This window comes from Rhopilema esculentum, unplaced genomic scaffold, assembly GCF_057945365.1.
Source record: "Rhopilema esculentum isolate cy_ngs unplaced genomic scaffold, ASM5794536v1 HiC_scaffold_24, whole genome shotgun sequence".
NCBI lineage: Eukaryota > Metazoa > Cnidaria > Scyphozoa > Rhizostomeae > Rhizostomatidae > Rhopilema > Rhopilema esculentum.
Genome location: NW_028300835.1, coordinates 306,368 through 334,345, shown reverse-complemented (window position 1 = coordinate 334,345; position 27,978 = coordinate 306,368). Strand labels below are relative to the sequence as shown.

The 27,978-nt window shown below is 36.8% G+C and overlaps 2 protein-coding genes across 3 annotated transcripts in view; one reads left to right on the top strand and one right to left on the bottom strand.

Moving 5' to 3' along the window:
* LOC148957470 (uS5 assembly chaperone PDCD2L-like) overlaps window positions 1-27,978 on the top strand; it is a 49,735-nt gene that overhangs the window by 5,399 nt on the left and 16,358 nt on the right. Inside the window, exon 5 of the mRNA XM_089115297.1 lies at window positions 16,865-16,929. Coding sequence (XP_088971423.1) covers window positions 16,865-16,929 — 65 coding nt within the window. The remainder of the gene's footprint in view (window positions 1-16,864; window positions 16,930-27,978) is intronic.
* On the bottom strand, window positions 30-27,870 carry LOC135690125 (U5 small nuclear ribonucleoprotein 40 kDa protein). Of its 2 annotated transcripts, none has more exons than XM_065207598.2 (12): window positions 27,715-27,870; window positions 13,674-13,730; window positions 12,918-12,990; window positions 11,057-11,150; window positions 10,448-10,613; window positions 7,658-7,711; window positions 7,248-7,316; window positions 5,854-5,974; window positions 4,663-4,745; window positions 2,622-2,683; window positions 2,191-2,294; window positions 30-373 (listed from the first exon to the last, which is right to left on the bottom strand). In XM_065207598.2, the coding sequence occupies exons 1-12, from the start codon at window positions 27,826-27,828 to the stop codon at window positions 321-323; spliced, it is 1,050 nt and encodes a 349-aa protein (XP_065063670.1). In that variant the 5' UTR covers window positions 27,829-27,870; the 3' UTR covers window positions 30-320. The 2 variants fall into 2 exon arrangements, with proteins under 2 accessions (XP_065063670.1, XP_065063671.1); XM_065207599.2 differs by lacking the exon at window positions 27,715-27,870 and adding an exon at window positions 18,485-22,055.

Below are 27,978 nucleotides of genomic sequence, written 5' to 3'. Positions count from 1 at the left end.
GCGAAGGAAAAACATAATAGAAACTTCGGTTGTTTTATAATTTTTCATTTGAAGTTCAAAATAAAAAAAACAACTAGAAATTGCTACACAAAACTGCTGATTCTGCAATTAAGGAGTCTTTTTATAAACATGACGTATGAAGTTGGTTTAAGGCATCAGAGCGCTTTTTGTCTCTGTCCGACTTTGTACCTTCAAGGCAGTTCCTAGGTACGGCCAGAAGACAGTCCAATCGGCTTTGTAAAACCTTCTGCTCTTAAATTGGCCCTGTGTCTGTTTCAATAAACAAGATCTTTTATGCCCGTTTAGTCAGCCTATTTATCCTAGGCCTGCAGCTCTCCGAGGTACAACTTCTTGTCGCTTCCACACGAAAGAACTACGAAAGAAAAATTTAATTAGTGTCAGTCTTCTTGTTTAAGTCGAAAATCAAATCACAGTGTAATGAATATCATTTGAATTTTTCTTCAAAAACACGGACAGATTTAAATGAAACGCCTTTCCACAGTCTAGTATCGTATTGATAGACCTGCACTGATAAATAATGCCATATATAAACGAAAATTTTAAAATAGTACGGATAAGCAGAAACATAAAATGCATCAACAGAGTTTTAACGGCGCTTAGTATCCAAAGGGTAACCCAAGGGGAACCCAAGATCTCTTCCAGGTGCAGGCCTAGTTTTTGACCAATCAGTGACCTCTTCCAGGTGCAGGCCTAGTTTTTGACCAATCAGTTTACACTGCCAACTCGTCTACACAGGTCAGAATTTTTTGTTTCGATGGAGACCCACTGTTATCCGAAGGTCTGGACGAAACAGCTTTACACAGTATGCTTTACAAAAGGAGCTGCCCTTGAGTTCTATTTTTGCACTGCGCCCCAATTCTGCTCGCAACAAACTGTTTTTTAGTTGTTTGAGTGAAGTAACTTGACGTAATCCCGATTAAGGTAAAAACAGCAGCTTCGTAAAATTTCAAAAAATAGTGAGTTGCTTCTGTCTGTCACAGCTCCAAAACTAACTTCTTTATAAAAGTGCAGTTTTTCCAAACACGACTGCTGGTCACATTCATGTTTAATTTAGACTTTTTTAAAAAATCAAATAAAATTTGGACACCAAGAAGGTCATTTGACCTGAAACATTCATTTATTTTGAAATAGAGACGAATTTTAATAGGGAAAATTGGCTATTTAGTGCAAGTTTTCATCTGTGGATAAGCGTCTGCGAGTGACCTGTTGATTTTCTGATGATAACTATTCTAGGCTTGTCTAGTGAAGAGAGTTTTCTCTACAGGTCAGGTCCGTCGAAAGCTTTTCTGGGGCCTGGGACAGAAAGAAAGATGGGACTCGTGATGACATCATTAAAATTTGGATTGTTGTTGTTTCTTGTATTGTTAGCACTTCTATCATAACTTTTTCGGGACCCCTCTAAGCTCGGGGCCTAGGGCGATCTACCCTAGCCCACCTCTCGACGGGCCTGCTTCAGGATAGCAGATTATCTTCATTCTTCGACGTAGAAAGGTCCCTTTCGGTATTCCTGATGATTCGTATTTTGTTTCAAAAGAACTCGTTGTTAAATGAAGGTAAGAATAACTAGGTTAAATTGTTTCTTGTATTGTGAGCAATTTTATCATAACTTTTTCGGGACCCCTCTAAGCTCGGGGCCTAGGGCGATCTACCCTAGCCCACCTCTCGACGGGCCTGCTTCAGGATAGCAGATTATCTTCATTCTTCGTCGTAGATAGGTCCCTTTCGGTATTCCTGATGATTCGTATTTTGTTTCAAAAGAACTCGTTGTTAAATGAAGGTAAGAATAACTACGTTAAAGAACCAAGTGAATGTCCACGTCGGCAAGAGAGGCAGAAACATAACACTCTTTTAAAAAGTCTGAGGAAGCGTTTGAGAAAGAACGTCGCGGTTGAGGGAGAATGTCGCGGTTGATGAAGAAAGGCACATTTTATTGGTTTATCGTTTCAACCCAATCGTCGACCATTCTATGCAAATAACTCACGATATAAAAAGCAATGATAATACTTTGTCCTGGTGTTCACTTTGCGGCATCCTGGTGTTTGCAAAAGAGTGATCGCCAAACCGAGGCAGATCGTTTTGGGGGGTAATGAAGGGCATGTTACAAGAAAAGTTCAGGCTTCCAAGACAGAAGGTCAAAAAAGGCTTACTTAAAAATGAAGAGACACTTACGAATGGGCTCTAATGGGTGAAAATCGACATCGTTCACTGAGCCATCATGACCGGGCAATTTGTAAAGTATTCTTCTTGTAACTGTGTCCCACACGTAAACAAATCTATGAAAAAATGACGCCGTGATTTAGCAGCGAGCTTGAGCAGAGACTGATAAACAGCAACTTAGAAATGTTAGTGTAATTAAAATGAAAGTCTATTGGCTTATGAATATTACAGTTTACAGGTATTTTATTAAGTGCTCGATGCCGTATATGCGAAGCTGTATACGCTTTGGCATGTACAACAGGGCGGTTCTAAACTGCAACTACAAATTTCAAAATTTTTCCGATCATTAAGCAATGTCTGGCTAGTTTGTTATTAAAGATCCAGAAACCAGGAACAACAGCAATAACAGTGACATCTTAAATGTCATTGCGTTGAAGGATTACCTGTCTGCAGACCCAGCAGCAATGAACCGCCCGTCTGGTGACCAACAACATTTCAGCAAATTCTGTGAGAAAAAAAGAAAATGCACTTTGAGCAAATAAACGAAAAGTTCTTATCATGCTTTTCAGAAACGAAAATAATTCTCGACAAAATATTTTGCCCAAAGGTGCAATTAATGGATTTTGATAATCCAATATTCACGTGTTTTATTATAATATGTTCTTATCGCTCACGAGCGTTATTCTCAAGTCCCTCCATTATCACAATCATCTATCATACCTATAACTTTACAAGATATGTTAAAGTTACTGTGTAAACAATGTTTTTAATGTCTAAGTTTTCACCAGCTGGTCATAGAAAGCTTGGGAAACATATGTTAGTGACGTCACACGGACTGAGAGGTGTTAAATATGGCCGATGATTAGTAGCAGTCACAAACCAAAAAGTTTGTTTGAACCAACCAATTACAAGGAAACCAATCGAAACCTCCATTGACAGGTTTCTAATCCTTTCATTTTGGAGATATGCAACAAATGCTACCAGTGATAAAGCTAATGTTTGACTCTACAGAGCTGCAGCAAGTTGTTTGTTGGTGGTATTTCATATAAATAAGATGAGAGGTTCTAAGAGGTCAAATGATGATCGTCTCTCAGGCAGTGGAACATCTATGTCCCTCGGCCTATTTACTCGATTTACACAGTTGGAGAACGAGTAACAGACGAAGATGAGAAGCAGAGGAGTGGTCGGGTCACACCCTGACAGGAACCACAACATAATTAATACCATAAAGATTCACTGAACGCACTGCTCACCCAGAATTGCATTCCAGATTATTTATTTATTGAAAATAACTAAATTAAATGTGCGAGTCAATCTATTTCAACATCAATAGGATGGAAAATCTTTCAAACATACTTATTTGAAACAACAATAAAAACACCATGATGGCAACCTGACTCGAAAAATTATGTCTAGTCAATTTTTTTCAACACAAGGTCGTGCTGCCTTAATCATATTATATAATTGGTTGAATCCAAAACAAAAGTTACTTTGCCCGTGATTCAATGCAGATGCATTTATACTCTAAATAGGATTAATAGATAAGTTCGGTTTTATTGTAAAATGTCTTGTCCTGCACTGTGTTTGACTCAAATATGGACGTTGCTTACATAAAGCTTTGTTGTGAAGTATTTCGACTGTATCATCTGTCAACAAGAGACAGGTGGAAACGCAGATAACACTGATATTAGCAAATCTGAAAGCTTCAACTCTCAAAAAAGCAGAAATAAACCTTATTAAACAGCTGCACAGGACAAATTTCTGGATAAGCTTTTTATTTGCTTGTTTCAGATAAGATTTTCTAGGCCGATTTAATCTTCGTTTGTACCAAGTGACTCCCAGTTATGATAAATCCTTTTTCGACTAATATATGCATGGCCTTTTTTGTGGGAGAATGCCAATCATAATTTTACAGTTTCATGTTCCAAAGGTAAGGAGATCATTACAGCGAGGGCCTGGAAGCAACTTAATTTTTGCCAAAAAATGTATGGCTAAGAAATTTGCTTTAAGATAAGAAGAAAAGAGAAAGAAAATGAAAAGGATGGGAACAAAAAAGAGTTTATGGAAAATATGACTTAATGGAATCACAGGGCAACAGAGAAATACATAGGAGAATCATAAGAAAGCAGACGAAAATGAAGGAGGAAATATAGGGGAAAATGGAAAACATTGGACAAGTTTGAAAGGTTGACTAAGAAAAACATTTGACTAAGAAAAGAATTATAAGGGCGGCTTCGATAAAAAGCGTATTTTGAAATAAAAAGGTGCTAGAAATAAAAACAAAAGTTAACTAATACTCAAATTTCTCTTCGCAAAAGTGGTCATAAGCAAATACCTCTTTAGCACAAGCTATTCGATTGTTGCACAAATGCCAAAATTACATGATAATGTCTGAATGCAATTATAAAAGACAATAACGTACAGTGCCTACTTTATTGTCTCTATGACATTTGATTAACGGTTTAAAATTCAATAAAAACTCACTTTTTCAAAATTGTGCTGCACCCCGGTGAATACTTTTACGCATCTCTCTGTCGGAGCATACGGCCTAATGTCCCAGATTCGCACTAGACAGAAAAAAGGGCTATGATGTTTAAAGCGAAACAGGAAAGATTTCATAACAATGGTTCAGGCGGATCGGCGAAGACGAAACCTGATCATATACTAGCCTGGCTGGTTTGATAAAAATGTAGTTATGTCAAAATGTCCTGTCACTACTTTCTAGTCTCTGTAATGGTCAAAAAGATCACCTTGACACATTTCAGTGGTATAGAGATGGTTATTAAATGTTAACAACAGTTATGCCTACTTTTCGAAAGAAATATTTCTTTTCGAAATATTTTCTATCGTCAGGTGAGTCTGAAGTCGCAAAGATCCAGTTTATTTATGGATAGATACTCTATTCCTCTGACATTTTGTCTACATTTGTTGATAATCAGCCCATCAATAAATTCGTTTCACGTTGATTTCTTTGGAGCAAACGATCCAGGCTGCTGTAATATGAATTTTCCGATGGATCACCCTTAGCCCTTGATTTCACAACAATGGAATCAAGTACCAAACGACTTATTACTGTTGCTGATTCAATAATTTTCAGGTCGAATTTCTAGACATATCAAACTCTTTTGCACATGAGCAAGCTTAAGTGATGACGGCTGCCAAGGCTACGAAATTCCATTTACTTTTATTTACTCTACCAGAATGGGATCAAGCAATTTTTTAACTTGAATGAAATGATGGCATAGTAACAGCGTTTGACCAGTCGGCTTTTTCTAAAAAGTGCGTTTTAACGGCGAGTTTATTCGGCAACAAAACGGCGCTATTTGAATACAACTTAGCAGCTGCTCCAACAATCGCAATTGCAACAGCACAAGGGAGAACTATTTTTGGTTTAGGAACCTTCATAAACCTAGAGTTCATTTCAGCTATTAACCCTTTTGCGAGGCGTATTTGCTTTGAAAATACAGCATACAGTAGACTCTGGTTATAGTCACATCGAATGTTGCTTCAAAAGCTCTGACAGTAAGCAAAGTGTGACTGTAAGCGGAGTTTCACTTAAGTATTTTCCGTATTTGGGCCTAAATTTTATGTGACTGTAAACGGTACTGTCACTTTAAGCGGAGGAACATAAAAGGAGTCGACTGTTTACAGAATAACCAGCGAAATATAGAATACCCGTATTGTCCATTGCATTTGAAAGTAAAAAGGATCCGTCCGGACTGAGCCTGAAACCGGTAACCGTGTCGGTATGTCCACGCATTTTGTAAAGAACGTCATTTTTACGAAGATCCCAAACCTAGAAAGGAACGAAGAAATTTAATTAGGATGAATTTCTATGGCGGTCACTGTGTATATAGCAATAATACACCAAGTTAGAAAACTGTGTATATTGCATAAATGGCGGGCACTGGGTGAATCATTTGGCGCAATGTTACTTTTGGAAACAAAATGGCTTTTCTTTTTTAGTTTATTGTTAATCGAAAAGCAAAGTAAAGTGCTGAGCACAGTGAGAGACATGTCTAGATGTAACTTGTTGCGGTTCCAAACGCCATAACAGCAATTTGCAATCACAGTTTGAGGCCAATAATATTTCGCAGAGAAAGATTATTAGAGAGGTGTGACTGATTCAATTCAATTTCATTCGTAAACTGAAGTTGCAGAATGATATTACCATAAAAATACTGTAATATACACGGCCCAATAAAAGTAGCCGGACTTAACTAGTCTGGGCATATCGCACAAAAAGGCAATAAGATATATTGAAACAGGTTAGCCGGCGTATTTAATATCATGTGTAAATAGCATCTAAGCGAAAATATGGAATCTTATTAAATTGTTTGACTCAAGTTTCAAATGAAGTTTGATAGCAGTACACATAGTGTATAAAAAAGTGTGCAATTACAAGCTCCATTTTCCAGTTTTTAGTGTCTGTTTATAAGAGGGCGGGCAATACCGAGCTGTGTACAAATACAGCAAAAGCATTTTGTAAAAGCTTGTCAACAGTTTAAGGAACGCAATGTCTTTTGGGGTAAAGGTTTTTGGCGTGGTGTAACAAACCACTTAAGGAAGGCTGGCAAACTGGCCCATTACGCATCAATAAATGAACAAATTTCTACATTTGAACATTTGAAGAGTGCTAGCTGGCCGCTGGTTTTTTAAAAGTCAAATCTACATTTGGAATCACATATCGATTATAATCAGGGAAAGTCAGGATACGAATACACAAGTGCTTTGGGGAATTTTGTCATCGTTATCATTATTGTCATTATTGTGTCATCGTTAACCGTTTCAGAGGAAAACCCATCATGAGGCAATGGTATTTAGATTTAAAAAGATCCTCTTAATGAGAGTAGTTATCTCTCCAGTGCGGTTTTGTCAATGCAAACCCTTCTCTTATTGTATCGTACTGTACTTGAGCAACATGGCTCAAACTTAATTACACACAGATCCCATCAATTCTCCAGTCTACAAGACAGTCTACATGCTACCGTAGATTTATACTCTCTTCTTCTCTTGGAATTAAGAAAACAGAGGGAGACAGAAACAGATCAATACTTCCTTTAACACACCTTGATTATATTGTCGATTCCACCGGAGAACACCTGGTCACTTGTATCGTTAAAACAGACTGACGTCACCTTAACGAAAAATGAACAGATTCAAAGGCAGAACACACGAGGTGAAAGCAAACAAGGATGGAAGAAAATTGTAACAAGTAGAACATCTTCAGATTTTTGATTAAATGAATATATAACGATTTTTGAAAAACTCTCACGACATTTTACTCGATAAACTGTGAATAAAAAACCAGTGTACAGATATGTGAATGTTTCTTAGAAACAAGTTTAACAGCGAAACAAAAAGTAGGAGTGAAGAAGCCTTTCTTGTGCTATCGGTTTCTGGAAATCACGTGTTTAGCTCAGAGAAGATACAACATCACGAGGTAAACTCTACGGTCAAAGCATCAATTGTAACGTACCTGATATGTGTTTTGAAAAGTTTGTAGAGCTCCTTTCTTCCTCCGGTCCCACAACTAGATAAGAAAAGAGCAATGAGATAAGGATGGAAACACAACTCCGTGGAAGTAATAATAAATTCATCTTTTAATATTAAAATGAAGACTTGAGTCGATTAACAATCATGACTGAGACACCACTTTTAGTCATGCCAATTGGATGCACAGAGCTTGCAACAGATTGTTTCATTGGTATCATCAATACAAAAAGACATAATAAAAATGGAGAAAAATCACTGGTTTTTAATGTAGACACTGTACATTTTATCGTAGTCAGCTGTGCTGTCTATCGTAGTCAGTTGGATGCACGAGCGCTTTCACGAGAACTGTTATTTGGGCTGCAGGTTATTGCTTCGAGTAACCTTCAATCAGCACATATCTGGTAGGACCGGGATATGAACAACACGAGTTCAGAAGATTTACAGGTTTAGACTAGCGATGGGTTTGCTTGTTCCATTCTCTTTGGAGTTCACGAAAGCTTGAAAATCTATTCGACTAAGCCCCAACCATTGTTGAAACTTTCCCCCTAGCTTTGTGTCGGTTGTCTTTATTTTTATCGGTGGGGAAAAGTTGACTATTGGACGAAAGAGAGATTTGGAATTATTCTAATTTTCTTAAATCGTTTATAAATATATATTGTTGGTTTACATTTCGGAATTTTGTCATTTTAAAGGATCTTTGGTGTGTGATCCTCCATATTTACGGACAGTTTATCGAGACATCCGGGGTCTCTGGAAAGAGCATAAAGTAAATTTGTCAAAATTTTCAAATGGTTCATCCACTTTTAACATCTACAACGTCCATAAAAAGTCCTTGAAAAATCCTTAAGCTGTTTCTTCTCTTTCCAACTTCCGCTCTCCTTTTTCCGAAAACAACTTTGGTAGTTTTAACTAGGCACAAATGACATGGAAAGATATGTTTTATAGTAACATGATGAGTTATTTTGTAGCAAACTAGGATTAATGTTTGGCAGTGATTGTAGAAGTTCCCTATAAAGATTATTGGCAATAATTTCTGATGGTCAAGGTCGCCTAGAATTATCTGCCAAGATAGAATTAGTTTACTGGCAGAAAAGCACATGGAAGTTTATGCGCCTGGTCAGTGAAGAAAAATTAGAGTTGAAATGCAAATAAACCTGAATCATAAGACGAAAAATGCTTTTTCAAAAACAAACAACATATAAGTCATGCTGCAAAGAATAGCTGTTAATGAAATTATTTGCAGTTGCAATGAATCATTGAGCAGATTGGAAAAAGAGCAGGTGATGTTCAACGAAAGATGTGGGAAAAGCAAGACTTGGCAAAATTTTTTACATATGATGTCAATTCATGCGTATGTGTGAACCCAGAGCGTTTAGTTAGTAAATTAAAATAATCATCGAGTTCCCAAGGTTTGTGGATCTTTAAATGGGAAAATAATAGAAGTTTGTGTGTGAAGTAATTCTAATGTGATTGTAAAGTTTGTTTAGGTGTTGAGGTGTAGCAAATAACGGACCAAAGGGAAGGGAGGGAAGTGGAAAAGGAGGGGGATCAGGCGCTGATTGCAGAGAGTGTGACCATTTTTATAGTAATCGTTGAACGACTTTGGGTGGAAAATTTTACCGGCGTTGGTCACTTACTACTCGGTTCAATGTGATGACTTCCAGACACAGAAATAGGCGTTTGTTTAACACGCGGATGATAATCAAGGTCCTTAAGCTGGCGGAACCCTCTACAGTCTACAGGTTGATGCATTAACAGGCTGTCTTTCCTAGCTTTTCATTTTGTTTCTATGACATGATCACAAAAGGCACCATGAACGTTGGAACTTCCTGTACATAGTGCGAAGGTCGATGAGGCTGATGAGGAGGGGGGATTGTATCTCAGAGACGCATTTATAATCATTCTTTCTCATGACAAAAATTTTGTCTTCGGAAACCAATAAGTAACACTAGCAGAAGCTCTCTGAAGTACGTTAGTTTACAACTGAAGCTAAAACCTATCCATGTATAAATCTTGCTGATCACAGTTTCCTGCAGTGATGCTTAAAAAATTCCTGCGAGCGGTGTTCGCATGCTGGCTTGTATTTCCACCACTGGCAATAAGTTTGTAATATGCTGGTACACACCTAGCTGCATGTAGATGTTAGTAAACATGTTCCGGTATGGAGATGCGACTCGAACATTATCAACAAAATAAAAGATTTAGCAACTGATACTGCGGCCAACGAAAATGTAAGCCACAAGCAAATAAGCCTAAGAATGATGAAAAGAAATGTAAATAAAAGATTACCATTTATACGTTTTATTACAACAAAGATTTGTTTATAGATAAAGGAAGATGAAAATGCTTTATCCGTCGTGTAACTCATTGTGGAAAAGCAAATTTTCATTATCTTTAATGGTTTGCTCATGTTGAGAATATTGAGCATGCTCACTTTTGTGTTATTTAGGCGACACTGATATGGCACCATGGGTCATCGAATCGTCATGTGCTCCCTTGGTCGACAGTTATGGCGTTCCTATTTGGTTTCAATTGGCAGACACTGTTTCTATGATCGTTTACTAAAAAGTGTTAAATCTTATTTTTGTGTAACGACACCCCAGAAACAGAAACTTTTTGCAAGGGAGCAAGATAACAAACCTTCGATGGTTAACAGTATCCTTTATATGGAGGGTTTATATTTAAACAATGGCGAGCAACTCGTTGCTACAGATTGTCAGCACAACGAGCGAGCTGAAGAAATACTGACTGTAATAGGCCCAAGTGTACTTGCCTTTACAGTGCCATCATCTGAGCCACTCACTATCAACTCAGGCCCCCGTCTTGCCGGACAGCAACTGTTTACAAAGGCAGAATGGCCCTTAAGCCTTTTTATTCTCATTCCAGTCTCGTAATCCCAACATGCTATAGTTTTATCGGTAGAACAGGAAACTAGTGTGCTGAAAGAGAGAAAAATTAATGTCAACTCTATGTCGAATTATGGCCTAAAGATTCCCATAAACATTGCTAGCCCCTTCAACTCGACATTCATCTGTTTACAGAAACTGGACAAGCCTTTTCTGATCATAAGAGTCGTAAGCAGAGATTTGCCTAGAAATGCATATTTCAAAGAAGCGACATTGAAGCATGTTTCACATTAAAAAGATGTCCACATGACACGATGCGAAGTCAGAGATAACATTGGCAAAACTTAATACAATATAGGTTACATCTTTCTTACCATGAGCTGCAAAGTATTAAATAACCCTGTAACACAGCGTATTTATTATGCAAATAATTTACTTGTAGAGGGTTTTTTTACTTAAACTGTCCCCATGAAGGAAATTTTCATGTTATTTGATTTAACTAAGCTCGGCTTTATCCACAAAATGCAATTGCCTACCCTCCGTCGTTGAAATAATGCAGCTCCATTATAGCACCTGTGTGTCCTTTTAACACAGCGAAATTCTCGCATTCCCCATATACGTTCCATAGATCTAGGAAAAAAGAATAGATAGCAAAATTCTTTTATCTTTCTCTAAACGATAGCTAATCATTGCGAAGGAAAATCAAACTGAGCTGGTTCACTTGGTTCTTTTGTTCTCGTGGAACAATCGTTTCGTGACAGACATCACTTGACACAATTTGCCTTTAAGTTTTTGCAGTCATTTAAATGGACAAAAAAGCAAAGATACAGCCACATAATAATATAATGCCAGCAACATGCACAGACCAATCACCGCTTAATGGCTTCAAAAAAGTATTACTTGATGTGACATTAGCGGGGAATTAAGAAGCTGGATGCAAAAGGCTAGAGTGATAGCAGGGTTAAGGGAGCAACGTATAGGGGCACATTAATGAAAAAAACATAACAAGTTGGAAAATGAAAACATTTTCCAAATAAACATAAACTAAAGGTGATTTCAGTGTGATAATTGAGTTTTCAATGACGCAATGTAACAGAGGCAAAAGGTGAACTGTACGGGACAAAGGAAGCGACAAAAAGATTTTCATTACAGTAACTTTCAAAACTGTATTGAAAGTATAGAAATAAACTTCAAATTCTTTTTTTCGAGTTGTATTTCGCTCTAGCATTGAGGTAAGTGTAAATAAAAACCAAACGTAAAATGGACATGGAAACATGTGATCCATTTTAAGGCTCGCTTTGTGCTGGAACATTTTTTATGTTGAAGAAAACCAGAGTGGAGAGAATCGCAGAATTGTGATACCACGAGTATTGACTGATATCAACTGGTCTTTTTAATAATGAAGACCGTCAGTTATTTATTGAGGATATTTCTTATCGCTCAGAGTATCGCAGTTAATCAAAAGATCTACAGAAAGCACTCTTTTCTTGATATAACGGGAAAACTTTTAGAGAATATTCATCGGTTACGAGATGTTGAAATGAAGCACGTTTTAAAAAACACATAAGAAAACACGATTTTTGAAGATTCGTTATCAGTGTCATGCTTTTAGCGCTGGGATTTCGATAAACCATCTAATTATAACGCTGGTCGTGCAATTTCAAAGACGAGAGTATTTGTATAAGATTTACACCGGTAGTAATATCGCCTCTTGACTTGAGTCAATTTGAGAATATTCGCCACAAACTCGGCAAACAACGATCTGGTGTTTGACAATAAAACTAGCAATGCAAGCAATTATTCTTTCTATCACCGCAACCCGCTTTTTGCAGTCGCCATAATCAAACAAACTTCTATTCAAAAAAAGTTCTGCTCAGGCAACAAACGTGCGTGTATCGACTCATTTTGATTTCGTTGTTTTACGAGAGGAAAAAGTTACTAGCGAGTTCAAATCATTGTTTTTATTAGTTTCTTTATAATTCTGGTTTTTATAAGTAGCCAGACCAGGATTACATCCGATGCATACAGCCCCGACAATTTGTATCGATAGTTCAGCGCGGCAGTTCTTACAACGTTGATCATCAGGGTGCCTTCTAGCATTATTTCGACCAATAACTTTGTATTTGTACATGTATTTGTTTCTACCTAGCATCCGAAGGTAGTTTTTAGGACACTGAGAAGCTATGCTTATCGAGCAGTGTCCTGGTCTTTCCTCTCGACGTGACCGCACCGCATGATTCCTATGCCTGGAATTACATAAAGGCGACTCTGGGTGAAAGTTTGGTCATGCAAGGGACTCGAACCACGGACCCTTGGGTCTGTAGTCAGCGCCTCTAACAACTGAGCCATCCTCGCATTTTAATGTATGGCGCAAATGAAAAATTCAGAATTACTCACAAATCAGCCTGTCAAACCCGCCAGATGCAACCGTGTCTCCTGATGGATGGAATTTTGCGGAAAATACCTCTCCCTGCCAATTTAAACAGAGAATTTTAAAATTTCAAACATAATAAATTAGTAAAATCAGTTATGTTCCCTTTTTGCGCGAAATTTAGATATCTGCAGTACGAAAATAGTATTTGGCCTATTAAAAATTGTCTAAAAAATATCGTATTTTGATTTGCAACTAACAGAAGTTAAAATATACTCTTTCGATTTTTTAAGATTCTCATATCAAGACAGAGTTTCCACGAACTCATTAATAAATTAAAAATGACGATTGCAGATATATTCTGAATTCCGATAAGAACATGATTACAGCTTCAGTTATTAAGAAAAATAGGGTATTTTAGTAAAATGAAGACTTTTCAGATGTATTTTTTTAATGAGAAAGTAGGACTAACAGGGCTGCAATGAGCCTAGACCAACACTTTGTGTGTTGATAAAATTGTCCAAGAGGTGAAAATAGACCCATGATGATAGGGCACTATAGGATGACTAGCACAGCTATGCACATTAACAGTTCCAGTGGAAAGGTTAAAAAATCCTAATGGAAGGCAAATCAAGGCCAAGCGATGGAAAGTCTCTGGAGTACGTCAGTCATAGTTAAGTGTATCTGGAATTCGGTGCAGTCAACTGCCAGTAAAATTAAAGCCACTTTTCATTGACGATTTTTGGTAGCAGTGACCAATTAGCTGTAAAGAAGTTACTTACGCCGTGTCCAGTCAGGAGCATGATTGGTGACTCCAAAGCAGACGATCTTTGTGGACCCTGTGAAAACAAATATAGAACTTGTGAGGTCATCAAAGTGCAAAATGAAACTATGTTTTCTGAAAGGATTAAGTGTGGCGCTCGATCAGAAATCAGAGCTCTATCGTTAAACATGTGAAAAAATATGAAATGTATTTATGTTAGCTCTAGAGCGCAAATGATAGCAAAATTCTGAAATCATCTACGTAAAAAAGAAACTTGGTATGCAGCAATCGTATTTTGGACAGCGCTAGAAATATTACTATTTCTCCCTTTGTTGGTAAGATATTGTTGATAAACCAAAAAATAAAGGACTGAGGTGCAGGAGAAGTCCCTATTAAGGAGGACACTTGTTCTGGCTAACGCCAAGATGAAGAGAGATTGATCTGCTCATTAGCTTCTGGCCTCTCAGTGTTTGCGTTGGCAGGACACGAGGCGATCGTCCGAACAAGGGTCGTGCCTCAATTTGAATCAGCAACCTGCAGTATTGAAGTCAGGTTTTCTAACCAGTTGGACAATTCAGAAAAGTATGATAAAACATTAGTACGTTAAAAATGCAAGGCTTTCCTCGATATAGGAAAGTTAATGATGCGAATACTGATGATATTTGACAGTGTCGGGAGCGAGAAAAGGCCATGCTCTAGCTAGATATTCAAACGGAACTTCTTCAAATGGAGTTAATTGACAGTGATTTCAGTTTTAAACCATCAAATCTTTTCCAAAACCCATTAAATGTTGATAAAAGGAAACCAGATTCAAATCCTGACTAAGATTTGACTAAGTAAGTATAGGGGAAACGATTGCAAACAATTCACCGAAAAGGAAAAGCTTTTTGGAAACAACCGTGCGATGTCCCGTTTTCAGCGGAAACCTTGATGCGAAGAATAAAAATATACCACACAAAGAAGGAAATCAGAAGGTCAGTCACTAAGGGATGTTAATTAAGAAAGATATTAGGAAGGATGTTAATTCAGGCGACCAATACACGTCGAATTTAAAAACTAATGCCTTGTCTGCTGCTGTGGCGATCGTGTCTAAGAAAATTCATTCTACCATCATTTCGAAAAGATGGTTAGAAACGATGGTAAGGGTTTTGGCGTATCCGTTTCAAACGTTAGATGTTAGAAGAGAATCATATAAGAAAATATCATTTATTTAATTTCTTAAAATTATCGTATTAGCTATTTTACAATAATTTTGATTAACTCAATCGACGAGAAGGTTTTATAAGGGAACTGAGGCTGTACAAAGCCTTTGAACATTATTGGATAGATTCAGCTGTAAGGTTGGGAGTGGTTGCAACCCCAAAAATATTTAATTTTTAATATTGAAGAAATATAAAATCTACTTTATGCCAGGTTTTTTCTACAAAAAAGTCTTCGAAGACCAAAGGGGGGGGGGGTTCAGAATTGCAACATGGTTGAATTACAAAATTCTGAACTTATATCCTTAGCATTATAATTATCAGGTAATGTTGATTTAGATGTTGATCACAAAAATGTATCCATGGGAACATTGAAGCAGAAACAGGTAGTGTAGACGAGTCTACATAAATGCAGTAGAGAGCAGGCGCACTGTTTGACCAATATTATTAAAGCCGGTATGAAAAATTATGTGATATAGACAAATATCGTTATTTGCACGCCGGGTGCGCCCATTCAAACGGAATATTAAAAGAATATTGGCTGGGAGAATTATTGTACTTTAAGAGATCCGAATATGTGCCTCGCAGCATCCATTTTATAGGTCACATAACAAATGATCCCAAACACATTAGCAAAAGCAAACGAAGGACTTGTCCATGAATCCAAGTTGATATTTTGATGATTGAAATCAAAACATAAATAGCTTTGTTTTTGGATAAATCTTAAGATAAGTTTTTTGTATCTTTTCTTCTTTGAGAAAGACCATACGTTACTTAAATTTGTCAAAAGGATGCGCAACAAATAAGTGCAGAAAATATTAGAAATCCTTATCGTTTCTCTATTATAGTGTGAGCAGGTTGGAGCATTGTTTTTTCCAGCGAAAATGTTTGCCTCGAGAAAGGACGACAACAATTTCGATAAATCTTTACAGTTTATCATTTTCTATTTCGCAATATCGCTGTTCTTGGTCAACCTCTTATCTTGTTTTCAACAACATTAATAAATATACTGAGACAAAATCGCCAGCAACTTAAATATCCAACAGCTTCTAGAAGACATATAATCGTTCGTTCCTACAATTGGTCCACCACAAAGTAGTTCTTCAAGGTCGCCTATATAAACTCGAATTTGCAGCTAAGAAGAAAACCACAGGAAAGAGCATGCTTTTTAACAATGTCTGAGAATCAGTTTATTTTATATCCTTTAAATAAAAACGAATAAAAAACCAAAAAGCTGGAAAGAACCAGCAGAAAACAACATATTTAGAGACTTTCCTTGACAACACGGTGCTGCGTTTAGAGACTTTTGTGCAGCATTTAGTCTTCACTGGTTTTCAAATGAAATAAAAGGTCTTGTCATGAAAATCTATCAGGGTTCCTTCCTGCTGGGGCGTCTTGGCTTTGGTTCAGTGAAGGAGGCTGATCTTCATTCAATGATAACGAAAGGGCGTGTCCAATTCGAGCAGGACTGCAAAAAGTTCTTTTTGACGTAAAAAGGGTACATTCATTGCTTTGTTTGCTAGTTGGGTGTGAAAATACATCGTAAAAAAGAAAAAAACAAGAGACGCAGAGAACAGGAGCTAGTCAAAATGCATAACCTTGAGTAAGGAGGGAAAAATGAAAAGAGATGAAACTTTGCTATGTCCGTCTTCCTTTCTGTCAGTTATAAAGTTTTCTGTCCCCCTCTCTCTTGTAGAAATTCAAGGGACCAACACCTCACCTAGTACTACTTGAAGTTTAAAAGGTTGATGATAGCGACAAGGAAGATGGAAATCAATGAAATTAAGCTTAACATGAGAAACACGTCAACCGACTATGAACAAATTTGCTAAATTCAAATTTTATATTCATTGAGGCATCGTTGACTATGATAGCACCAATATACATAGCCATTTAATCTAGATTATTTATAAATTGAATATTACACATAGGTCTTTTGACATTATTCAATCATATTTTCACCATTTCTCTAACAGGAAAATAGCTTAGGTAAATTTTTTCTTCACAACAGCTTGTCGATGGGAACAATCATTGTGATTCATATAAGCCAGTCAATGAAAGCACCAAAAAGAAATCGTAAGTATTTTTTCGTAGTGTTCCCTTTAGTATTTCCTTCGTTTCTCTATATCTTAAATAAAAAATTACTCATTTGCTAGTTTGCCTTGCCAAGCAATCAGAACATGCGTATACCATTGGCGTGATCTTTCCACCAAACAGCAGAGCATCTAAATGACTATCATGTTGTCCGTCTATGATTTTCCACTCGATTTCTAATTGGGGGTAATCAACGTGTAGTAGGATTTAGGAAAATATTCTCTTGTGAGAATTTAGCATGCAGTGACAGTCTTGTGGAAGAAGTGGTACTCGCGAGGACGTTTTGTCGATAATGGGTGTGATTGGGTGTGATTGTCAAAAAAATGATCGTGGTGATTAGACGATTACTTATTCTCATCGAAGTTAGTGCGATGTATCCTTGCGTTAAACAGTTAGCTTTTTGCGGAAATTTATACGACCTTACATTAGCTTACGTTCTGGATTGATCTTGAAATATGGCTCGCTAAACTTTAAGGCATCTGGCATCTTAAAATTTGAATGCGGGTTCCTTTTTGGACATAAGACTCGGGGAGAGGAGGCTTTCAGGGTCCTGTTTCAGCGTAAGACCAGGGTCACGTTTCAAACAAACCGTTTTATGTTAACTTCGACTTAAAATATTTAGTACAGGAAGCTTGTGCTATGAAATGCCAGCAAATCGCTTCAGTTTCCTTAAACAAATGAACTTTATATATGGAATTATAAAATCATTTTCTAAACAACTTAAAAGGCAAACTTCCCGCCAGGGATCAACACAAAGTGTAGTAAATGCAACCTCCAGATACCCGTCATACACTTTCCTAACAAGCCTCCTTTAGCATAAATTCAGTTTCTTTCATGTTAAACTAAAGAAACCGACAAGTAAAATAGTTGATTGGTGAAGTTGGACAAAACCATTCTCAACTCTCGAGGCTAGTTTACGATACAAAATTGTATATTATATCTTCAGTCTGTTCAAGCAACTATTTAAATGGATCCATGACCCTCAGTGATCAAAGTGAAAACATAATCAGGGGTATGTAGCTGCCATAGGGCTAATACTTCTTGTTAATGGCGGAAATAACCCTTTTCCGCTTCTCCCTATAGATTTCTCAGAACTTTTTTAGTAGAGCACCCTGGTTCTTGCATAGCACTATGTTCTATGTCTGTAGCTGTACCCCACTCCCTATATCTTTATCTGGTGTCAAGATTAGTGCCGAACAATTGAAAACAAAACACCAGTGCATTGCCTATCTTTTATTGCAGATATGTATGAAATCAAATCGGTTATTCAAATACGGCATAGAGTACTTGTCAAGCAGGTATCTTATGAAAAGACAATAGGACTTGTAAAATAGACTTGAGGCATACTGACCCGCACATATAGAATAAACAAGTTTTTCCCGGCCGATCTCCGTTTGAAATCTATTTTCGTGCAGTGTACAAGTGAAATAACTACATCATATAGCGTTTTGATTTGAAACTCCTTTCCAGAATATTACGCGATCACATGTTAAGAAATCACTCAAGAAATGCTCAAGTTTAAGACCAGTTTACTCACGCTTGCGTTGACTTTTGTAATGCGGCCACAGGTTATGCCCATCGTCAAGTATTCCTTCTTCTCCGAATTTCTCGGAACATTATGACGCTGTTAGTTGGAAACCGAAGATTATGACAATTTGAAGCTACCACCACGCGGCTCTGTGTTTCTAATTTCAACTGTGCTTTACTGCGAAAACATCGAAGACATTCAGAAAGCCAATTATTCCTAGATTTTCTACTTCCAATGATGCAGGCTTTTGAGCTGCTATAAACCAACCGATGCTTTCACTTCAGTAATCCATTTTGAGTATCTGCAGTCTTCAATCGAAAAAACAGGTTTCCCTTTATGTTGTTAATCATGTAACAAGTCACTAATTTCCTTTAACGACTGCCTTGTTGCGTCCGTTTAGTTACCTTTGTTTATAGCTTATTTACTGGCACTATAGTCTAGTGCAATAGCTATACGATAATTTCAATGGTGTACGATGCCATTTGTGGTCGACGCCAATTTGATTTCGGTGAAAGCAGTGTGAAGATGTATTGACAAATCTATTCAAACCTGCTAGTACGTGTGTCAAATCAATAGAGCCATGAAGCTTTCTTTTCATATATTTTGCTGGTACGCGATTTCTTGCCTTTAGTCATTATCAATAAAACAATACGTGAAGTCTTTCTTTTTGCAAGTTGCTCGTTATTCTCTTATAGAAACCTCGATTTTTGTATTTATGAATCCATACCAGTATAAAAAAATTCATTAACGCCTTAATGCTTGTTGGCTTCCGTCTTTACATGCACACGTCGAAGAAGAACAGCTGACAGGAAATAGTCTCCTAACTTGTCGATACGGCTCAAGAAAACCCCTTTATTCAAAATTTATTCGAAAATGGCTCCAACTGGGTCATAAAAATACTGTAAACTCGTAGGAATTTTATGATGGTTGAGGCCACAAGTGTACTTCTTGTGTTTTTAATTATCCCTATTCAATATTGAATCCAACGGTTTATCAACCCATAGAGTACTTCACTCGAGCATGAATTCTAAAGACCAAAACTAGAGCACAAATCGTTCCTGAAACTTGTCCGGAAACTTGTCCGGAAACTTGTCCTGAAACTTGTCCGGAAACTTGTCCTGAAATCAACGAATACCAAGCTCTGTCCTTGATTAACTGCTTTTTCGACTTGATTAACTGCTATGATTTATTTTTGTACTTTTGCGCATGAGGTTCTCTATTGGTACATTTTGCGACTCCCTGAATGATGTCATTTGTCAGGAATTACGCTCCCGAAAGGGTACAATGAATCTATTCTTAATTTCAGCATTGCAGTCGGGCCTGGATGTACTTCAAAACCAGAAACCGGGTATGTTTCGCCTTCGTCTTTTAACGTGACTCAAGTCGCACGTGTTCAAAGCAAACTTTGTTTCAAAACTCCTGTTTCAAATATTTCTTCAAATTTTTGGCAAATTCTTATGATTGATCTTCCATAAGATCTGATAGGTGTTTATTGTCCCTTTCACCTTAGTCAAATTAGCCTCTGCAGAACATAAATACTTTCGGTCAAGATTGATAGAGTAAAAGAGTTAGCCGGTAAAAGAGTTATCCTCCGATCTTTGCTTCCTGATATCAATGTACACTCTGACTTTTCCTGTTCATCGGCACTACAATCTTTTTCATCTTGTCTTTCACTACAAGCTCGGTATCATTTTCGAAAATCTCTTGGATTTAGACGGCGCAAACACATTTCAGCAACTTCCATACTTAGTTTGGTCAACAGGATTAAGACGCCGAATAGAAATTTGCTATTTATTGTTCATTATCAAGAACGCACTCATTTTCATCGCATCCCTTAAACGAATTTTTATCGTCAGCTTGGTATTCTCCGGTGAGATCGAACGCAAATTGAATAACGGTCGCAATGGCAGTTGAAAAATGCTGCGTTGCGGAGTCGCTCATTTGATTTGAGGAAATTATTTTGATTAAACAGAACCTGTTGGTAATGAAGCGAAATCCACTGAAACAGCCTTGCTTCAATGTCTCCTCCAGTTTATAAGACTGCTGCTGTTTCTCGCTGTAAAACTACAAAACTTCGACAGACGGTATCTTCCAAGACTGCACAAATCTTTATACTTTACGTGGCAATTCACTGTTGTTTACAAAGCAAAAGCAGCAAACGGTCAGACCATAGAGAAGTATAATCTTCCTAGTAAATCCAAACTCTTAGAAACCTTATCCTGTGCTCATATCCTCCTCAAACAGTGACATGATCTATACTCTTCTCTCTTATAAATAAATCAAGTAAGGATTTGCTAATAAAACCAGCTGCATCAGTCTGAATCCTTTAACTTTTCAACTACTTTGCTTCGCAGAGCTGACTTGATCGAAAGAAAAACTGTCCTCTGGCTAAAACAACAAACCTTTCCTTTGTTCAAGCAAAACAAAAAACAGCAAACGAATTTTGAGAGACCTTTCAATAGTAATTACATTTTATGTTTGAAGGCATTCAATTTTGTAATCATGTGTACAATTATTCATAAGCATTCAAATACATATTAGCAAAACGTGTAAATTCTGATACCCTGTGCTGTAATCAGACAAGTGATTATATGACGTAGCTTACTGCAGGCCATGGTAGAGAGGGAGCTATAAAATGGTTTTTTTAAGTTACAAATTCAAGTAACACGAGGTTTCCATGGCAATGCTAAAGCGTCATAATGAGGTTGCAGAGATGTAAAAGGAGAGGCCTCTTTGCAATGCTCTGGTGACCAGAGTACCGTGGCAAATGGTTGAAGTTCCTATAAAGGATGTTTTGCATAGTAACACAGTAAACAAGGCCTGTGTTTTGTTATAAAGTTATGATGTATTCTCCACTTTCCATTATCAACTGTAGCCTTACCGCCCTTTTTACTTCGCCACTCTTGACAAAAAACTGTTTGTTCGTCATGTTTCTAGCGGTCATATTTCGTTATACAAATTTTAATTAAAACTGCGCAGTATTTAGAATGATAACCTAGGCAAATAAGAGGTTAAAATAATCATTGTTAACTCAAACAAGTACAAACGTGCTTATATAAACGCTTTTGAAGCAAACAAGAAGCGGGCATGTTTCATTGAAACCGAAGCTATGGTAACACATTTCAACCGAGGCTGTCTACCCTTCTGTAAAAAACACGGCTTCTTTGTATTAGCTTGTTCTATTTATGGGTGACGAAGCACAAAACCAGTGCAACTAAAAGCAAACCGTGGACACCACCCATCTATCTTTGTTTCAAACACCGATAACTGCTTTGCTAAAGTTGCTACAGAGGCTACGATAAATTTTCTATTGCAAAGGGCACTTTTGATGATAAAAAACAGCTGAGCAGGACCATGGATACCACCATACTTATAAAAGGATTTTGAACAGTACAATAACTTGTTTGTACTTCAATTGACGTTCTTATTCTTATATTATTCGTAAGATTCTTATTCACCTGTTTCCATAAAAACAAGGTTTATAAATTATCCTCCTTCAGTCAGTTCATTAGCGTCATGGAAAAGCGCCTTGATGCAATCTACAGCTTTTCGCTGGTTAAAGGAAATCACGTGGCCAAAACTAGGCCCAAAAATAATCACACTTCATCGAGCGTTCCATGACGCACATTCCCTCAAAAAGTTGAGTTTACACACTGTCTGATAAATCATGCAGGGTTTGATAAGGCTAAGTGATAACATTTGAAATATTTTTCTTATTAATGTTCGAAATAATGTTTGGAACGAAAATTGGCAACAGGTATCGACGCTTTGAAACAGTATTTGATTATGTTTGAAAACCGTTAACCTGGCGTTCATATTCTCTAGAGTGTCTAAACGAACTGTGTGTATCACAAACTGTATTACTGAAAACGTTTGACCATTCCGGTTGAGTTTTTAAAAACATGTTTTCATAAACAATAATTCTCATATTGTCAACCTTATGAGTAAAATGTTGCATGATCGTCCTTTCTGTATAAAAAGTAAACTCAAAGCTGGATCTACAAACATTTATTTGAGCACCAAAATTAGCCGTTTTGGGTTGATCGGTACATAAACAGACTAGAGTTTCATTTACATATCAATTAAACATATTTTGTTATCGTTTTCAAAGACAGAGATTGGGCAAACAGAACCAAAGAAGACAATTGCTTAAATATTTACATTAATGGATCGGGGCATCAGATAAAGAAAAATATTATCTTTACTATATTCAGTTGAAATTGTCAGTACAGCTGCTAACAGGCATTTGAAATTGTGACAAAGCACGCAAAAAAGTTTAAATCTTTGAGACCCTTTGACATCCTCCTTCAGTAGCAATCTTTCCTCGAAAAGGTTTACCAAGAACTTTCCTTAAAAAATAATTTGTCCACTTTTGTTTGTTAAATTCTAGACCCAACAGAAAATTATCTTTAGCCACAAAAAATAATGAAAAAGATAAAGGCGACTGATCGATTTACCCGCTTGTCCTCTTAACTTAGATCTCGTACATTCGAATAAATACGGTAAGGTATCGTTCCGTACTGGCCTTCCGTTTAAACAGAAACCCTAAGGTGGGCAACCATTTAATACGGCAAGGGTGGCCAACCATTTAACCTGGGGAGGAGACTGTGTGATATTTTGTATTCTGGTGATGTATCCAGGGCAGGCCGGGATGGGTAGGGCAAACACGAAAGCTCGTTTAACATTGCATTAGGCCTAAGGGTCACAAGAAGCCTATAGCCTGGTCGGGTCTGGCCCGGGGGCCGTAAGTTGCTCATCCCTGAAACACTTCACTAATCAAAAAAGTCTTTAAACGAAAATGGCTTTAAAAATCAAATGTTTTGAAATATAGCTTTTCGTCTGACACTCTTCAGAATTTAAAACATCAGATGGAACCCCCCAAGCTAGCAAACATATCCACCCAGTTGTGGATCGAAATAGGCCAATAAGAAACACGAGGACTTGACTTAAAAGTCTCTTATTTGATAAAGCAGCCCCCTGTTTTGGAGACAAAGCCCATGCGCATGGGGTTTGATTACGCAGCATTACGCATGCTCTATGACTCCAGGACGGAGGTTTGCCTAACTCATTAGAAGACTTTCATTCGTTCGTCTTCCCACCAAGTACATTCTGATGATGGTATGAAATAACAGTCCATCATCAGAATCTTATAAACGACTGAAATCTAATATGATTTGGATATGGATCCACAAGGAGTCTTCTAATAGTTTTGTTATGGTGATCCCCATATTACACCAAAAGCTCAAATTACACTTATGATAGCCTTCAGTGACTTATGATCCAATTAAAGAAAAGTTCTTTCTGAAGAATGAAGTAAACTGATCTTGTTACAGAAATTTATGTTCTGTGGTGTTTAATTATTTAAAGGTTCAATATTTTACAACTAATGGCCTTTAAAGGCACAGATGTTTTTAACCATAACCTATTTCCTAACCTATAAAAATCCAAACAATAATGAAACCCCAGGTGCCACAAGGTTCAAGTTAAATTTCTAGATTTTTTTTTTCTTTTCAACATCTCTTTGTCCCAATTTAATGTCTTAATGATTCATAATCCTTAGGAAAAACTAATTCTTGAAATTTTGCAAACTAAACATAAATTTCTCAATAAAGCCTTTAGGAATATGGATAGGGGACCTTCAGGCAACTTTACGTATGCTCCTGTCATAAGTGGTTGTCAGAGGGTAATTGGAGACTGTGATGTCCATAATTTTTGGCAACAATTAAATAAAATTGTGATGGATTAATTTTTATCAACACACTTAATTCAAAGCATTTAAATGTGAGAGGTATGCTTATGGTAATAATCCTACAAAAGTATTATATTTTTGAATGACAACCAAAGGTAATGATGCTGGTTTTCAGAATTATACTGTTAAAAGGCTCATTTTAGGTTAAATTTTGTTTTTCTACTTCTTTTGCACACCATCATATGGACAACAAGCCAGGGGTGTGGAGGGAGGGTTGTGGAACCAGGGGCATAGAGCCAGGAATATCAAGCCAGGGCTGAAAGGCCAAGGGGCTCAGGGAACCAGCATCCAAGAAGGATTCTCAATTGGATCAGTTTTAGAGACTGAATTCCTTTGCAGAAAAGAAAGGGGCACTTCAGAGTAATACAGGAGAATGGTTATTAGCTCTAAGATAGCTTGGTAGACTTGTGGGAGAGTTTTTAGCAGAGAGGGTTTAGTCAGCAAGAAACTTCTCTGGCCAAAGTATTATTCAAATGATTTTTCTAAAAGTAGGTGGGTTGCTAAAACTATTGGGTAGTGTTTAGTCTTACTTTATACATTAAAAATAGCAGATATTGTTTGGTCTCAATTTTTTTTGAAAAGGACTTCACTTAGCAACCCTGAATGGTACTACAGCTGTTGGCATGGCTTCAAAGCCATCAACTGGGTCACGTTCATAAAAATGGACCTTCTTTAAAAATCACTTCACAACTATAGCATATTTTTCAAAAATCAAGAGCTTCCATCAAACAGATAGTGAATAACTCAAATGATATGGATAGATGTTAAAAAATTAAAATTCTCAATATTAGCCACTAAGTTAGGATTTAAAATGACAAAAGGCTGCCATTAACAGTATAAACTTACAATTGTCTTCATATTTCTAGCCAGCAATGACACATTAAAAAGAATTTGTTTCCAATGCAGGAAATCATCAGGTTGTACAATGACTTTCATGAGCATTGATCTCACATGGCCAAATAGTCAAATAGTTATCCAAGACTGGATAGGTTTTCTCCCAAACTTTCCTCAAGTACCCAAAACATTTTCCACCAAGGGTTTTAAAAGTTTTAGACTATACCAAAACATTACTAAGTTGAGAGATTTTTGTTCTATGTCTTGAAACATGTTACTCTAAATGTCAACAGCCTTGCAGACCTGCTTTCAAATTTTATTGCAGTCAAAACCAAGAGAATTGTCAAGCGCACAATCTACATATAAGGCAAGAGCTGCATTGTTGTAAATTTTACACAAGCAAATTTGTCTAATTTAACATGGGTCTACTTGGAATAAAAAGAAGAAACATGGTTTTCTGAACAAGCAGATATTTTTATCTACTTGTATATTTTGTTTGAAGTAAGTAATGTGCTCTTGTGTAAACAACAAATGTACACATAGATAGTTTGTTGGCTGTCAAAAATTTTGTAACACTAAACAAATCTTGTTTAAAGCCCACTTTTCAAAGTTTGATAATATTCCCATTCAAGGGCCTAGCCTTTTGGCCTTCCCTCTTGTGAATGGATGCTATTATTCTTAATGCTGAAATCCTGTGCAATAGCTTTGAAAACCCCACTTTGCATGCTTTGGTATTTCATTTGCTTGGTGGTTCAAATGCATGGATTGGAAACATGAGTATGAGGTAAAGGATTATTACAAAAAGTTGACTGGAAAATTATATCCAAGGGTGGATCAAAAAGAGAAATGTTAAAGAAGAGTGTGATGTTCTTTATAAAGGCCCTGAACTCCCTAGCCTTCCTACACATTTGCATCTAGCCAGACAAAAGTAAAAACCATCCATCAGGATATATGATCGTGTTAAAAACCCAGTTTTATCCACATTATCTTTAGTGACAAACTCCAAGGATAGAAATGAGAGTTGAAACTTAGTTAAAAAACTGGAGCAGTAACTTATTATTCAATATTTTTGCAGATACTGGACAGTGTTCCCTCTCGATAACATCAATGGACATGTAGTTTTGAAAAAAATGTCTTTTCTCAGTAACTATTTGTTTTACTGTAAAACTGATATAACGTTTATTCGCCAAAGTTGTGATTATGGATCTTTACTTTGCACTTTGAAAATGTTCAATTTAGCAGGTGATAACTTGGTTTTGCAAATGTGGAAATATTCATTTTGTGATATAATACCATGAGAATTTGTCATTTTGCCTAACTTTCCAACTCAGCAAGTATGCACTCAGCAAGTGTAACAGTCATAATATTTGTTTTGGAACAATGTATGTGAATTAGTAAACATAGACAAACAAAGATGCTGAAAAATATTTCAAGCCTATTCCAAATTGTAAGCTCTAGTATGGAGCTGACACCAGCAGTGATATTGAAGGGGGCAGAGAGAGATCATAATATTTCTGTTGACATATCTACTTTAATTGCAAATTTAATACTATGCATGTGTCTCATTTGTCATTTCCTATTTGCTAGGTATAGGTCTAGTAGCCTAACCCAATTTGCTATATTTTAGATGCAGATAGATTTCTTCAAGGTGTAGTTGCCTTCTTGGTGAAGTGAATAGTCAAGGCAAACAACACTAAATTATTCTGCAAGGATTAACTTTGGCTATTTTCAGTCAATGCAACATAAAATAATCGATTAAAAATAAAATTGGCAATAATAAAATTTGGAAAGCTAAGAAGGATATCATCAGCCAGTCGTTGGGATGTGACTTGTGATTGTGGGGAATCCTAAAATTTTCCAACAAGAATTCAGATTTTCCGAACAAACAGCCTTATATGGGGGCGACGCGCCCTCCTCCAATGCCCCCCATTGGCATCGGCTCTGTCTAGTATATACTCTAAGAAAAGAGTATTTTGAGGCAGTCTGCTCAGTATGAAAGATTGCCATTTGTTGATAAATGAGAAGTAAATAACTGAATAATATTGATTCTAATTTTTCCAAAAGTGCCAAAAGGGGTAGTTTTTTTAATCACACTTGATAAAAAATAATTGTTTAGAGTAAAATTGAACTCATATGCAGGTAATACCCATACAATTACTGATGGATAATTAACAGCTCAGTTGCTGAATAAAAGATGTTTTTTAGAGTCCTCATCCTTCCTTTAACCAAATAGCCAAACTATACATTTTTAAAAAACCATGATCTGGGTTTCGTTATTTAAAAATTCTTGTATAATTTAAGTTTTTTGACATGTTTGTCAGCTGTGGCATACAGGTAGCTATTTGGGTAAGCTGGTTTGTCAAGATCGGAAACAATCTGCAACATTTAACTTTTCAAATGCCAGTCTTCGCGTAGCAGATCGGAACGGAATCATTATTACAATAAAGACTTGGTTTGCATAATCAATTCATTTCTTAGTCAATATTTTATTCCCAACTTGCACTAAACCATAGAATTTTAGATTACCGCTAACTGATGTGAGTTTCGGAATTCTAGACTGGCCTATTTTAGCCATTTGCTTTTGTTTCTGCCGCGTGAGCAATATTATAGCAATTTAAAAAGTTAACCTAAAAATTAAGTTTTAGAATGAACATACCAATGGAACAACACTTCTAGGGTGTGGCTTTCGAAGAACAACTTCATTTTTAGGCTTTTTATAAGGAACAATTTCACCGCCAAAGTCATATCTTCTTTTTCCCGTGTCCGCCATGGCTTCGACTCCTTTTTACTAGAACCTCGTTTGCAGCTCGAGGCTCCTCACAAGTTAATATTATTATTATTATCTTAAAATTTGCTTCCAAGGGAACTAATCAACTTTGGTCTAGTGTCCAGCAAAAGTTACCAAAAAACATTTACAACT

Excerpts from the sequence above, each read along its gene's own strand:
- LOC135690125 (XM_065207598.2), bottom strand. The coding sequence starts at position 27,828 with ATGGCGGACACGGGAAAAAGAAGATATGACTTTGGCGGTGAAATTGTT. Across the intron at positions 7,317-7,657 it reads CTTTTCAAAACACATATCAG|GTGACGTCAGTCTGTTTTAA; the intron begins GTACGTTACAAT and ends TTTTTCGTTAAG. Across the intron at positions 2,295-2,621 it reads GCTGCTGGGTCTGCAGACAG|ATTTGTTTACGTGTGGGACA; the intron begins GTAATCCTTCAA and ends ATTTTTTCATAG.